The following is a 16,484-nucleotide window of genomic DNA, read 5'->3' as shown; positions in this document are numbered from 1 at the left end:
ATGATATGCATAATGATTTTGACGCTACCTTATTATAATGACATGAATGTTGATGACGATGATTATATTGACTCCCACTGCTGATGATGATATTGGTCCTTCTGATGATGATATTGGTCTTGCTGATGATGATATTGGTCCTGCTGATGATATTGGTCCTGCTGATGATGATATTCGTCCTGCTGATGATGATATTGGTCTTTGCTGATGATGATATTGGTCCTGCTGATGATGATATTGGTCTTGCTGATGATGTTGGTCTTGCTGATGATGATGTTGGTCTTGCTGATGATGATATTGGTCCTGCTGATGATGATATTGGTCCTGCTGCTGATAATATTGGTCTTGCTGATGATATTGGTCCTGCTGATGATGATATTGGTCTTGCTGATGATGTTGGTCTTGCTGATGATGATGTTGGTCTTGCTGATGATGATATTGGTCTTGCTGATGATGATATTGGTCTTGCTGATGATGATATTGGTCCTGCTGATGATGATATTGGTCCTGCTGATGATGATATTGGTCCTGCTGATGATGATATTGGTCCTGCTGATGATGATATTGGTCCTGCTGATGATGATATTGGTCCTGCTGAGGGTGCTCATGCTGACTGTTGATAATGATGATGATACGAATGGTGATGAAGCGACACATGAGTGTGTTATTGCTGATGATGATGATGATCGTGATGATGATGCTTTGTCGCCTCACAAGGCAGCAGAGAGACGAGAGAGAGGAGAACGTGGGGTCAGAGGGAGCACAAGGAGTAGAGAGGGAGAGAGGGAGAGAGTGTGTGGAGAGAAAGGGGAGAGAGAGGGGCAAGTGTGTGGAGAGAGAGGGGAGAGGGTGGGAAGATAGGGTAGAGAGGGGAGCGCGTGGAGAGCAAAGAGGGGAGGGGGCATGGAGAGCGAGGGAAGAGCGTGAAGAGCGAAGAGGAAGCGTAAGAGGAGAAGGGGAGAGAGCGTGGGGAGGAGAGAGGTATGGTTGCTGTTGTGAGGGGTTCGTCTGCGCAGTGGGGAAGTGTTGGTAGCTATGGTGGTGGTGGTGGTTGTGATGTTCATGGTGGTGTTGATGGTGGTGGTGGTTGTGATGTTCATGGTGGTGTTGATGGTGGTGGTGGTTGTGTGAGATTAGCTGGGGGGTGGGGGGTGATCGTTGTAGCCCTGATCTTGATCGTGACGGAGGGAGGGGGAGAGTGGGAGGGAAGGGGAGAGGGGTGCGGTGCCGATTGGCCGGGCGCGCTCCGTGCCTTACAGACTTCGCATCTCCCACCTCCCTCCATCTCCCTCCTCCCTCCCTCCCCCCAGCCCTCTTCTCTTCTACCCCCTCCCCCAATCTCCCTCCCTCCCCCAACCTCCCTCGCTCTGTCTCCCTCCCCCAAGCTCCCTCGCTCTGTCTCTCTCCCCTCCCTCCCTGGTCCCCACATCTCCGTCTCTCGCCGCTCGCTCGAGGCTGCTGCTGCTGCTGCCGCTGCAGAAGCGGAGATCGCGACACGAAACGGCGACGGCTGCCCGAGCTCCCGCGTCGCGAACGGTGGCGCGACGCGCACCGAATCGCTGTCCTCATCGCGAGAGAGTGCGGCGAGAGAAGAGAGAGCGGAGAGAGAGAGCGGAGCGAGAGAGCGAAGCGAGAGAGCGGAGAGAGAGGCAACAGCAGCAGCGGCATTCACGGCGAGGGAGAAAGAGCGCGCGCGGAGAAGAGCGAACGGGAGGGAGGATTGCGGGCGACGCGCGGGATCGGGAGACGTGGCGAGCGTGATGCGCGCTCTAAGGAGAGACGCGAATGCCAATTAATCGGGTCGTCAATTAATTAATTAATTGCCAACGGCGGCGGCGTCGTCGCGACGGCGGTGGCGATGCCGCCGAGCGGCGCGCGTCTCTGAGCGCGCGACAGCTCGTGGAGGAGGAGGTGGAGGAGGAGGTGGAGGAGGTGGAGGAGGAGGGGGGACAAGAGACTCCTCCTCTCTCGCGCCACATCGTTGTCGAGCTGCGAGGAGCAACCATCGATATCATCGCGCCTCGTCCTCCACGGACGACGATCAGGAGGAAGGAGGAGGAGGAGGTGGTGGTGGTGGAGGACGAGACGACGACGACGAGGAGGAGTGGGAGGAGCAAGGGGATTAAGTGAACGCTGCGCGGTTTAATCACCGCGTCCGTCCGTGTTCGTGGAGAGAGCGCGGCCAGAGCTCGGGGAGAGATAGGCGAGAGATCGGCGAGAGAGCGGGGAGCGAGAGCGAGAGAGAGCGCGAGGGAGTGCGGGAGATGCGGTAATGTGCAAGCAGCATCACAATTAAGCAGCAGCAGCGGCAGCAGCAGCGGTAGCAGCAGCGGCTCCCGCGCCGCGGGGTGACACCGCGACCCCCCCCCGGCTCCCGCGTTCGCGTTCCCCGCGCCTCGCATCGGCGTCCGTCGGGAAGGAGAGAAATAATCACCCCGAGACGAGCGAGAATCCCGGGATACGACAGCCATCCTACAGCCATTCCCTACAGCCATCCGGAGACGGAGCCATTGAAGTAACGCTGGAACGCAAAGCCATCCGTAGCTGCGACAGCTCTCCGGCTACAACAGCCACCCCCGGCCCGGGGCCAGCTGTACATCCCAACAACCACCCTGCCCAACAGCTGACCAGCGAGACAGCCGCCCATACCAAGAGTGTTCAAGTCCCGCACAGCTGTCCGGTTCGACGACTCTCAAGCACAACAGCTACGCTGACCATCCGCCGTCAATCGTCACAGCCATTCAGCCAAACAGATATCAGGACGAATAGCCATCAATTGGAACAGCTACCCGGCAGAACAGCTGCTCATCGGAACAGCTACCCGGCAGAACAGCTGCTCATCGGAACAGCGACCCGGCAGAACAGCTGTTAATCGGAACAGCTACCCGGCAAAACAGCTGCTCATCGGAACAGCGACCCGGCAGAACAGCTGTTAATCGGAACAGCTACCCGGCAGAACAGCTGCTCATCGGAACAGCTACCCGGCAGAACAGCTATTAATCGGAACAGCTACCCGGCAGAACAGCTGTTAATCGGAACAGCTACCGGGCAGAACAGCTGTTAATCGGAACAGCTACCGGGCAGAACAGCTGTTAATCGGAACAGCTACCCGGCAGAACAGCTGTTAATCGGAACAGCTACCCGGCAGAACAGCTGCTCATCGGAACAGCTACCCGGCAGAACCGCTGTTAATCGGAACAGCTACTCAGCAGGACAGCAGTACGTTGGAACAGCTACCCGACAGAACAGCTGTTCATTGGCACAGCTGTCTGAGAGCAAACGAGGGCGCGATGTTACCGGTGGAGTGTTGAGAGCCAAACCCCGGCGCCCCACCTCCACCTGTGCGCCCCCCCCCCCCTCCAACGTGGTACCCCCCCCCTCCTCCTCCTCCTCATCGGGAAGGGAGAGCTGCACCAGCGCTCCTGCTGCTTCTCCTGCTGCCGCCCTCGCAGGAGAGCGAGAGACAACAGGGAGACGGAGAGAGACGGAGAGACAACAGAGAGACGGAGAGAGACGGAGAGAGCGCGCGCGGGGAGAGCGAGAGCCGAGAGAGAGAGCGATGGGAGTCGCATCCCTACTGCTGTGCCTCACGGGAATCGCCTTGGCTGAGATGAGCGGTCCTGGGGTCTACAGTGAGTGACCCCCCCCCCCTCGTCCCCCCCCCCCTTTCTCCTCCTTCCTCCTCCTGTGATCCCCCCTTGGTGCCTCTGATCCCCGCGGTGTCTCAGCCGCCCCCGCTCTCTCACGCGTTCCGCATTTGCTCTCCCGCTCTCCCTGCATCTCTCCGTCTCGCGCGCTCTCTCGCTCTCTCTTCATGTCATAGCTTCCATCTCACTGATCTCTATGTATATCCCTGCCTCTCTCACCGACTCTCTTCCCGTCTCTCTCTACTCTACGCTCTCTCTCTCTGTCCCCATATTTATGTCTCCTTATCTCTCTCCTCCGTAGCTCTCCTCCCTGTGTTTCCCCGACTCTCCCCTATCTCTCCGTTTCTCGCCCCCCCCCCGTCTCTCACTGCGTGTGTCCCCCGCTCCCCCCGCTTCTGCCCGGGCGCACTCTCCCTCTTAGCTCTCTTTATGCTTCTCTTTCTCCCACGCTCCCCCCCCCCCCAACTCTCTCCTCTCCAGCCACCACTGCCCCCTTCTCCGCGCATTCATTAGCGCCGTCTCCATGTGTCTCCACGATGTATCCACGGTGTCTCCACGGTTGCGCCTTCTGTCTAAAGTGTCTCCATGTGTCCACAGTGTCTCCATGTGTCCACAGTGTCTCCACGTGTCGATAGTGTCTCCATGTGTCTCCATGTGTCTCCACGTGTCTCCACGTGTCTCTGTTTGTCCCCGTGTGTCTCTATCCCCACGACCTCTCCAAACATCGATCCTCAGTAGATCATAACCGCATCCCTCTTTTTCACACAAAGACGAAGATCGCTCCGTACAGCCTTCACCAGAGTGTTCGGGCAAGTGCTGTTAGCGAGCACCTATTAAGGCTGGCACGGCACACGACGGGGTGGGTGGCCAGCAGCCACTCCAGGGCCGCCTTTGTCTCTCCAGTGCTGATGTTGACGGGGAACTAATCCGAGGCTAAGTTGACCCATGAGAGGCCCAGGAATGGTTCAAATATTCGCTGCAATGGTTCTTGGTCGGGAGGGAGAATCGACGACCCGGGTTCGTAGTGCAGTGCGCACGAAAGCGCACACACACGCGCGCGCGTGTACACACACACACAAAAACAAAGATCCCCCGTATAGCCTTAACACATGCTGTTAGCGAGCACATATCAAGGGCGGCACGACACGCAAAGGGGTGGGTGGGTAGTCAGCCCGACGCCTAGCCGCCTTTGTCTCTCTTAGTGGCGATGTTTACATACATACAAACATACATGAACACAATGACATATACACCCATACACACACCCACATATATACACACCCACATATGCACACTTGTGATACAGGTGTGCATGTGTGTGTGTGTATCTACGCACATACACAGTACCACAAAGAGGCACGTGTCTGTATGAACACACAACAGCAGCCATTCGTCACTGCGTGGCGGTGACGCCACCAGGGCGCTTGTGCCAGGCTATGTGCACGTTGAGGCCACGTGAAGTGTCGAAAAAAACATGTCTATACATGCATGTGTATACATATCCATGTATAAATATATGTATATGCGTGTATATAAATACACAAGCTGCAACGTCGCACATTGCACGCGGGCGAATGACTCGGTTGATTTCGGCGACTTTATGAATTTGACGACGACACCACGAGACTTGGGAGGCAGCGTGGAGGCTCTATAGCTGCAAGAACGACGCCCCCCCCCTCCCCAGGTTCGACTCCCGACTCGGGCGCTTCTCTGCGTGGAGAGTATACGGCTCTGCCCGTGTTCTGAACGAGGCATCCTGCCGTTGCAAACTCCGCAGCAGATGAAGCCACACGCACTCACGGGTGCGGGCAACTGGTGATGGTCAAACATCTCAATGCTGAACGTGGCACATTGCCTTCAAATCACTCTGCAATTGTCATCGCACACAGCGGCGTCGCTACGCGGGGCAGAGTCCCTCCTTGAAGTCTTGTGTATGTTTAATAGCAAGTCTTGTGTATGTTTAATAGCAAGTCTTGTGTATGTTTAATAGCAAGCAACGCACCTCGTCACATACGGACATAAAACACTGTTTTATCAACGCGTGTGAATATACATACATATATACAGTAAACACACACACACACATATCCCCCTATATCCTTAAAATGCTGGGAGCACATTCAGGCCAATACGGTGGACGATGAGATGGTTGTGGGCAACAACCACCCCGGCCGCCTTTGTCTCCCCAGAGCTCATGTTTACTGCACACCGCACCAGCTACTCATTATCTCAACCCATCCCAGGGCGCGTGATGGGTTGAGATGATTGCGACTGATGGTAGCCGTGCACGGGAATCGAATCTGGGTCACCGTGCAATTAATAGCGCAGTGTAATAACCACTTAGACACCGCTCCCCATACACACACACACGGCGTCATCACGGGCTGTGTGCCAGGCTAGGTGCACCTTGAGAGCATGTCAAATGTGGAAGGCTCGCTGCTGGCAGGAGGTCACGGGACAGACCAGGTGTTTTGTGTTGACTGCTGTGCCAGGCTTGGTGCAGGTCACGGGACAGACCAGGTGTTATGTGTTGACTGATGTGCCAGGCTAGGTGCAGGAGGTCACTGGACAGACCAGGTGTTATGTGTTGACTGCTGTGCCAGGCTAGGTGCAGGAGGTCACTGGACAGACCAGGTGTTATGTGTTGACTGCTGTGCCAGGCTAGGTGCAGGAGGTCACTGGACAGACCAGGTGTTATGTGTTGACTGCTGTGCCAGGCTAGGTGCAGGAGGTCACGGGGCAAACCAGGTGTTACGTGTTGACTGCTGTGCCAGGCTAGGTGCAGGAGGTCACTGGACAGACCAGGTGTCATGTGTTGACTGCTGTGCCAGGCTAGGTGCAGGAGGTCACTGGACAGACCAGGTGTTATGTGTTGACTGCTGTGCCAGGCTAGGTGCAGGAGGTCACTGGACAGACCAGGTGTTATGTGTTGACTGCTGTGCCAGGCTAGGTGCAGGAGGTCACTGGACAGACCAGGTGTTGCGTGTTGACTTGATGTGCCAGGCTAGGTGCAGGAGGTCACGGGATAAACCAGGTGTTACGTGTTGATTGATGTGCCAGGCTAGGTGCAGGAGGTCACGGGACAGACCAGGTGTTACGTGTTGATTGATGTGCCAGGCTAGGTGCAGGAGGTCTAACTGAGATGCACCACCTGTGCTCTCCACTGTTGCCACCTCGATGCGCTTTAGCCACCTGGTGCTTCGCTCGTTGTTGTGAGCGTCGTTCCATCGCCCTCCTTTGGCGACACCAAGATCCCCCGTATAGCCTTCAACAGATTGCTGGGGCAAGTGCTGTTTGCGAGCACCTATTAAGGGGGGGGAGGGGCACGGCACACAATGGTGGTGGGTGGCCAACACAGACACAACGCCCGGCCGCCTTCGTCTCCCCAGTGCTTATGATTGCACCTGACACTCCTTTGAGGCTGAGTCGATCTAGGGAAGGCCCAGCAGCGGTTGAGATGTTCCTTATTCATGTGGGCTGCGAGCGGGAATCGAACTCGCCTAGCCGGTTTAGTAGAGCGCAGTGCGCTAACCACTGCGCCACCGCTCCCCAATTACGCACACCGTACATGCACACGCCACAACCACAGCCGCCAATCTACCCCCAAGTGACTGTGACGCTGTCACCGCAGCGTTTGTGCCAGGCTAGGTGCACATGCACAACAAAGACAAAGATCCCCCGTAGAGCCTTGACAGACTGTAGGGGCAAGTGCTGTTAGCGAGCACCTATGAAGACCGGAATGGTACACGAGGGGGTTGGTGGCCAGCACCACGCCCGTCCGCCTTTGTCTCCCCCACATGCGCAACAGTACACACACACACGCACACACACACGCGCGTGCGCAACAAACGCACTCTCCGCTCGCATCCATGCGCCGCTCTGCACGCAGGGCACGCGTCCCCTCTCCCCCATCCCCTCCCCCCTCAGCCCCCTCCCCCGCCCCCCTCTCTGTAGCTCACGCACGTGACCGCACGCGGATGGGTCTGGGCGAGCGCGTGCGGTAATTGGTCCGGCCCCTCCCCTTTATCCCCCCCCCCCACTGATCCCCTAAGCGAATTCAACGGCACGCGCTCCCTCCCCCTTAAAAAAATCACCTGCCCCCTCCCCTCCCTCCTTCACCTGCAACCACTGCCTCCCCCATCAGCATCAAGCCATGGTCTATCCACTGCTGGATAAAGACCTGCCCCAGGCTTCCATCATCACCATCAGCATCAAGTCATGGTCTATCCACTGCTGGATAAAGACCTGCCCCAGGCTTCCATCATCACCATCAGCATCAAGCCATGGTCTATCCACTGCTGGATAAAGACCTGCCCCAGGCTTCCATCATCACCATCAGCATCAAGTCATGGTCTATCCACTGCTGGATAAAAACCTGCCCCAGGCTTCCATCATCACCATCAGCATCAAGCCATGGTCTATCCACTGCTGGATAAAGACCTGCCCCAGGCTTCCATCATCAGCATCAAGCCATGGTCTATCCACTGCTGGATAAAGACCTGCCCCAGGCTTCCATCATCACCATCAGCATCAAGCCATGGTCTATCCACTGCTGGATAAAGACCTGCCCCAGGCTTCCATCATCACCATCAGCATCAAGCCATGGTCTATCCACTGCTGGATAAAGACCTGCCCCAGGCTCCCATCATCACCATCAGCATCAAGCCATGGTCTATCCACTGCTGGATAAAGACCTGCCCCAGGCTTCCATCATCACCATCAGCATCAAGCCATGGTCTATCCACTGCTGGATAAAGACCTGCCCCAGGCTTCCATCATCACCATCAGCAGCAAGCCATGGTCTATCCACTGCTGGATAAAGACCTGCCCCAGGCTTCCATCATCACCATCATCATCAAGCCATGGTCTGTCCACTGCCGGATAAAGACCTGCCCCAGGCTTCCATCATCACCATCACCATCAAGCCATGGTCTACCCACTGCTGGATAAAGACCTGCCCCAGGCTTCCATCATCACCATCAGCATCAAGCCATGGTCTATCCACTGCTGGATAAAGACCTGCCCCAGGCTTCCATCATCACCATCAGCAGCAAGCCATGGTCTATCCACTGCTGGATAAAGACCTGCCCCAGGCTTCCATCATCACCATCATCATCAAGCCATGGTCTGTCCACTGCCGGATAAAGACCTGCCCCAGGCTTCCATCATCACCATCACCATCAAGCCATGGTCTACCCACTGCTGGATAAAGACCTGCCCCAGGCTTCCATCATCACCATCAGCATCAAGCCATGGTCTACCCACTGCTGGATAAAGACCTGCCCCAGGCTTCCATCATCACCATCAGCAGCAAGCCATGGTCTATCCACTGCTGGATAAAGACCTGCCCCAGGCTTCCATTATCACCATCAGCATCAAGCCATGGTCTATCCACTGCTGGATAAACACCTGCCCCAGGCTTCCATCATCACCATCAAGCCATGGTCTATCCACTGCTGGATAAAGACCTGTCCCAAGCTTCCATCATCACCATCAGAATCACTCCTCTGCACCAGCTGATCTCGTCGTCGGTACATCTCCACAGCACACACACATACAAAGACAAAGATGCACCATATAGCCTTCACCAGAGTGTTGGGGCAAGTGCTGTTAGCGAGCACCTATTAAGGCTGACACGGCGCCACGAGGTGTTGGTCTGCCGCCAGAATCACCCCCCCCTCCCCATCTCCTATTCACTCGAGGGGGAGGGAGATGGGGAGACGGAGACACTGAGAGACACGGAGTGACAGGGAGATACAAAGGAGACGGGGAGACAGAGAGCGGGGAGAGAGGGGGGGGAGGTCGACGGGGAGAGATGAGGGAGAGCGAGGGGCAGGGAGAGGCAGGGGAGAGACGTGGGGGGCGCGGGGTTTGGGGAGACGGGGGAGCCGCAGCCTCAACAACGACTTGCAAGGAGAGGGGAGAGAGACGAGGGGGCAGGGAGACAGACAGGGAGACAGACAGGGAGACAGGGACACAGGGAGACAGACAGGGAGACAGACAGACAGGGAGACAGACAGCCTGGGACACGGGGAGACAGGCGGGGAAATACACGGATAGTGAATGAATAGGGAGCGATAGACCATGAAGACAGGGAAAACAATGAGAGACAAGAGGGAGAGAGACACGGGGGAGAGAGAGAGACACGGGGGAAAGACAAGAGGGAGAGAGACAGGAGGGAGAGGGAGAGAGACACGGGGGAGCGACAAGAGGGAGAGAGACAGGAGGGAGAGGGAGAGAGACACGGGGGAGAGACACGGGGGAGAGACAAGAGGAAGAGAGACACGGGGGAGAGACAAGAGGGAGAGACAGGGGGGAGAGACACGGGGGAGAGACAGGAGGGAGAGAGACACGGGGAAGAGACAAGAGGAAGAGAGACACGGGGGAGAGACAAGAGGGAGAGAGACGGGGGGGGAGACACGGGGGAGAGACAGGAGGGAGAGAGATACGGGGGAGAGACAAGAGGGAGAGACAAGAGGGAAAGAGACGAGAGGGAGGAGGAGAGAGACACGGGGGAGAGACAGGAGGGAGAGAGACACGGGGAGAGACAAGAGGGAGGGAGAGAGACACGGGGGAGAGACACGGGGGAGAGGGAGAGAGACGGGGGAGCGCGCCGCTCACTAAGCCGCTTGCTCCGACTTTAATCAAATCGTCGAGTCGTGGGGGGCGCGGCCATTATGAAGCACATCGCCATCTGAGGGGCGGGGCAGCTCCACCCCCTCCCCACCCCCCGCTCATCCCTTGGCCCTCACTTCGCGTCCCCCCCCCCCCCGCTGCTGCTGTCTGCTGGGGCCCGATTCTGAGTCTCGGCCTCGAGCCGCTCAGCTGCTGCCAAAGACGCGCGCAGTGAGCGGCTCAGCCAATGGCTCGGCTCAAAGGAAATCCTCGGCGTGGCTGGGAGCGTGCTGAGAGCCGGCTCAAGTGAGGAGCGGCCTCGAGCCGGCTCAAGTGAGGAGCAGATTCGAGCCGGCTCAAGTGAGGAGCGGCCTCGAGCCGGCTCAAGTGAGGAGCGGCCTCGAGCCGGCTCAAGTGAGGAGCGTGCTGAGAGCCGGCTCTCGCTTGAGCCAGAACCAAGCCCGAGCCGGGTCTGCTCTCTCTGCACGTGTCTGCCGTGCCCCTAGCGACTCACACCCGCTCCCCCTACCCCCCCCCCGTATGTAAGTTGAACTTCTTTCGCACCGTACGTAGCCTACCGTGCTAACCCCCTTCCCAACACCACCACCACCTCCTCCTCTCTCTCGCCCATCCCACCACCTACCTCCACCCACGACCACGTGCTCCCTCCTTCCCCCAACACCACCACACCACCACGACCACACCACCACATTCTCCCTCTCCCGCCCCCCCAGAATTAGATTGTCACGAATCGATTCAGAAGTCGACGGATCATTGTGGCCGGTTTACACCGGTCCCGTTGGTCTTGTATCGTCCGATCTCTCATCAGATCCAATATAATCACCGGTAGAAATGTTTTTTTTTATAAATGCATCGATTCCGAAGTAATGCCCCACGCCTGGGCGAGCAATCGGCAGCGCAACTTTAATCGCCAGGAACTGCTTTGTCCCCAACCCGAGCGAATAGTTGCGCGACTCGGTGGACTCAAACGGCAGGTTCAGGAATGTCACGGCCTCTCATCTCCGAGCCAGATCGGCGCTTCAGAAGTCGACTGCCTCTCCACAGGCAGGGAGCAGCGACCGGTCACAGAGACACTCCACATGCAGGGAGCGAGTCGAGTTGCATGCAACCAAGGTTGGGGGGTGGACGCCGGATTTTGAATCGATTACACTGGTCAACAACAACAAAAAAACATTTTATTTCTCGCCTGGACTTTTGCAGCTGTTTTAGACTAATTTCAGGGTGCTAATTCCAAATCTGATCTCAGATTTGCTATATCACATCTCATTTTATGCTATCGGCATACCCCATTTTCATTGATTTTACCCGAAATTAACTCTGTCACTTATGATTGCAAGTTGTTGCGAGTCAGTAACTGCTTTAGTGTTAAAATATGGTGCTGTATTAATAGAATAGTGTGTTTATAATATAATTTTATGTAGATATCATTCGGGACATGTGGCCACGTGGCCACGTGTCCCGAATGATGACGATGATGATGATGACTCCACGTGGCCAGGAACACACCTAACTCGCGACTCCCTTTTAGAGAGGTGCCATACATTGTGTGTGTTTGACCAATTACTCTCGATGGAGCAATGTCGGAAGAAACCAGAGTGCTCAGCGAAAGGCCACACGCACGAGTGGGTAACGCTCCACCAAAGCGTTCTTCACCAATTTTCAAATGAGGAAGCCCACTTTCGCCGATAAGACATCATCAGTGTGATGGCCGCCGCACATTTGAAACCATTGAGGGGGTTTGAAAGCGGGACTATAATGATGGCGAAGATGATGAGGGGTTTCGATTTAAAGCTTTCGTGACTGCAGGGATTCATCTTCTTGGTTATTTCGGTAAAGTCACGTAGAAGGGAGATAATAAAATAATAAAAATAAAACATAATAAAATAATACAATTCGTGGTAACACGCAGATTTTGTATTATTTTATTATGTTTTATTTTTATTATTTTATTATCTTCCTTCTACGTGACTTTACCGAAAGAATCAAGAAGATGATGGGGGGGGGGGTGTTGTCACTCTGTGTGTCTTGTCGGGGTTGGGCGGCACGTCAGGGGGTCCCCACTAAAGGCCACCAGGGCCCGCCAGTGGCCTGCGGATCTCTCACTGAAGAACCCCGCTCTGGGGTCCACACAGACAGGCTCGTGAGCTCTTGAGATGCACTCATGGCTCTGGAATTTCGCCGATCCCAATGCGATCCACCAACCCTTGCCGCTGAAAACGCGGGACTGCAGGCGTGCGCCGCCGCGCCTCGGGGGGGTCGCACCGAGCGGGGCCACAGAGGCGACGTTCTAGGCCCGGGGGCTGCGGAGTAGCCGTGGAGGTGATGGCCCAGACAGAGCGGAGGAAGAGGAGCGAGAAGGCAGACGCCACGTGAGTGGTGGGAATGCGAGTAGGAGGGAGGCACGGGAAAGAGGAGGAGGAGGAGGAGGGAGACACGGGGAGGAGGAGGTGGAGACACGGGGAGGAGGTGAAGGAGGGAGACACGGGGAGGAGGTGAAGGAGGGAGGCACGGGGAGGAGGAGGTGGAGGAGGGAGACACGGGAAGGAGGAGGGGTATGACGGGTTGTGGAGTGACATTTCCCAGCGGTAGCGCGTGCACCGCTTGTTGATGAGGTTCGTGGTTCGAATCCGTCAGGGCGTCCTGGTTAATCTTGCGAGCGTGTTAACCGTAAAAAAAATATCCGCATTCCCTTGACGTCATTTACAGGAGCATGCCATTGTGTCTGGACGTCATGGTCCAATTTTTGAAGAATTACACCGCAAATTATGCAAAGGGGTGACACAGCAACAGCAGCAGCTGCGGCAGCAGCAACATCGTCCCCTCCTGGCAGAATAATGCCCGATTGTAGGCCAACTGCCGAGTCACCTTGTGCCGCACAGGGACAGCTGCCACTGGGGAACGGGGGTGCCCTTCGCGTGTTTGAGATGAGAAGCGAAGACGCTTTGAGTTGCTGGGGCGTTTAAGCAAAGCGCCATAAAATGCAATTTATTATAAATTATGTCCTGTGTGGTTATCTCCCGTGTGGTTATCTATGTGTAGTTATCCTTTACACTCGCACGCTCGCCTCCATCCACGCGGCTTCAAATCGAACTGGAGAAATGAGACCTGGGAGGGAGGGAGGGTAGGGGGGAGGGAGTGAGAGTGGGGGGGAGGGAGTGAGGGTGGGGGGGAGTAAGGGTAGGCGAGAGGGAGGGTTGGGGGAGGGAGGGAGGGTGAGGGGGAGTAAGGGTAGGGGGGAGGGAGGGTTGGGGGAGGGAGGGAGGGTGAGGGGGAGTAAGGGTAGGGGGGAGGGAGGGTTGGGGGAGGGAGGGAGTGAGGGCACGGGGGAGAGAGTGAGGGTGGCGGGGAGGGAGTGAGTGAGGGTAGGGGGAGGGAGAGTAGTGGGAGGGAGGGAGGGAGTGAGGGTGGCGGGGAGGGAGTGAGTGAGGGTAGGGGGAGGGAGAGTAGTGGGAGGGAGGGAGGGAGTGAGGGTAGGGGGGAAGGAGTCAGGATAGGGGGGAGTGAGGGTAGGAGGGAGGCAGTGAGGGAGGGAGGGAGGGAGTGAGGGTAGGGGGGAGGGCGTGAGGGAGGGAGTGAGGGGAGGGGGGGTTAGAGGGGTGGGGGGGGCAACAACAGACAGCAGGAGGGAGAGGATCAGGGAGGGGATCAGGGAGAGGGAGAGAGAGTGGCAAAGAGAGGGCGCGGCGGTGTGGTGGAGAAGCCAGAGGAGGGGGGGGAGAGAGCGACATGCAGAGGAAGGGAAAGGAGCAGAGAGAGGGAGGGGGTGGGTGGCGGAATGAGCAGGGAGGGGGAGCAGAGTGGGTGGGGGGGGGTGAGAGGGGTGGGGGGACGGCCGGGGGGCGGTGCTGTCCGTGATGAGCAGGAGTCGTTACTTTTCAATTACAGCTCAACCCGGACCGGTGGACACGAGGCAACATCCATCACATCACCCATCACACACCCCCCGCTCCACATCCTCCATCACATTACCCATCACACACCCCCCACTACACATCCTACATCACATCACCCATCAGACACCCCCCACTACACATCCTACATCACATCACCCATCAGACACCCCCCGCTCCACATCCTCCATCACATCACCCATCAGACACCCCCCACTACACATCCTACATCACATCACCCATCAGACACCCCCCACTACACATCCTCCATCACATCACCCATCAGACACCCCCCGCTACACATCACCCATCACATCACCCATCAGACACCCCCCACTACACATCACCCATCACATCACCCATCACACACCCCCCACTACACATCCTACATCACATCACCCATCACACACCCCCCACTACACATCACCCATCACATCACCCATCACACACCCCCCACTACACATCACCCATCACATCACCCATCACACACCCCCCACTACACATCACCCATCACATCACCCATCACACACCCCCCACTACACATCACCCATCACATCAGCCATCACACACCCCCCACTACAAATCTTCCATCACATCACCCATCACACACCCCCCACTACACATCCTCCATCACATCACCCATCACACACCCCCCACTACACATCCTCCATCACATCACCCATCAGACACCCCCCACTACACATCCTACATCACATCACCCATCAGACACCCCCCACTACACATCACCCATCACATCACCCATCATACACCCCCCGCCACACATCACTCCTCACATCACCCATCACACACCCCCCACTACACATCACCCATCACATCACCCATCACACACCCCCCACTACACATCACCCATCACATCACCCATCACACACCCCCCACTACACATCCTCCATCACATCACCCATCACACACCCCCCACTACACATCCTACATCACATCACCCATCACACCCCCCCCACTACACATCCTCCATTACATTACCCATCAGACACCCCCCACTACACATCACTCATCACATCACCCATCAGACACCCCCCGCTACACATCACCCATCACATCACCCATCACACACCCCCTACTACACATCACCCATCACATCACCCATCACACACCCCCTACTACACATCCTCCATCACATCATACACCCCCCACTCCACATCCTACATCACATCACTCATCACACACCCCCCACTACACATCACACACCCCCCACTCCACATCCTCCATCACATCACACCCCCCCCCCCCCACTTCACATCACCCATCACATCACCCATCACACACCCCCCACTACACATCCTACATCACATCACACACCCCTCACTCCACATCCTCCATCACATCACCCATCACACACCCCCCACTACACATCACCCATCACATCACCCATCACACACCCCCCACTCCACATCCTCCATCACATCACCCATCACACACCCCCCGCTCCACATCACCCATCACACACCCCCACTTCACATCACCCATCACATCACCCATCACACACCCCCCACTACACATCACCCATCACATCACCCATCACACACCCCCCACTACACATCCTACATCACACACCCCCCACTACACATCACCCATCACATCACCCATCACACACCCCCCACTCCACATGCTCCATCACATCACTCATCACACACCCCCCGCTCCACATCACCCATCACATCACCCATCACACACCCCCATTCCACATCACCCATCACATCACCCATCACATCACCCATCACACACCTCCCGCTACACATCCTACATCACATCACACACCCCCCACTACACATCACCCATCACATCACCCATCACACACCCCCACTCCACATCACCCATCACATCACCCATCACATCACCCATCACACACCACCCGCTACACATCACCCATCACATCACCCATCACACACCCCGCACTACACATCTTACATCACATCACCCATCACACACACCCACTACACATCACCCATCACATCACCCATCACACCCCCCCGCTACACATCCTACATCACATCACACACCCCCCACTACACATCACCCATCACATCACCCATCACACACCCCCCACTCCACATTCTCCATCACATCACCCATCACACACCCCCACTCCACATCACCCATCACATCACCCATCACACCCCCCCCCACTACACATCACCCATCACATCACCCATCACACACCCCCCACTACACATCACCCATCACATCACCCATCACACACCCCCGCTACACATCTTCCATCACATCACCCATCACACACCCCCCGCTCCACATCCTACATCACATCACCCATCAC

The 16,484-nt window shown here is 56.6% G+C and overlaps 1 protein-coding gene across 1 annotated transcript in view; it reads left to right on the top strand.

Annotated features, from left to right (window-relative positions):
- The first annotated feature begins 1,366 nt into the window (after nt 1-1,366).
- LOC144937164 (MAM domain-containing glycosylphosphatidylinositol anchor protein 2-like) overlaps nt 1,367-16,484 on the top strand; it is a 51,188-nt gene continuing 36,070 nt past the window's right edge. Inside the window, 1 exon segment of the mRNA XM_078864473.1 lies at nt 1,367-3,636. Within this exon segment, the coding sequence (XP_078720599.1) occupies nt 3,560-3,636 (77 nt within the window). The 5' untranslated portion in view covers nt 1,367-3,559.

The sequence above is a fragment of the Lampetra fluviatilis genome, chromosome 18 (genome assembly GCF_964198595.1).
Source record: "Lampetra fluviatilis chromosome 18, kcLamFluv1.1, whole genome shotgun sequence".
Taxonomy (NCBI): Eukaryota; Metazoa; Chordata; class Hyperoartia; order Petromyzontiformes; family Petromyzontidae; genus Lampetra; species Lampetra fluviatilis.
The sequence above is the reverse complement of the archived record's forward strand: the minus strand, read 5'-3'. Positions and strand labels throughout refer to the sequence as shown.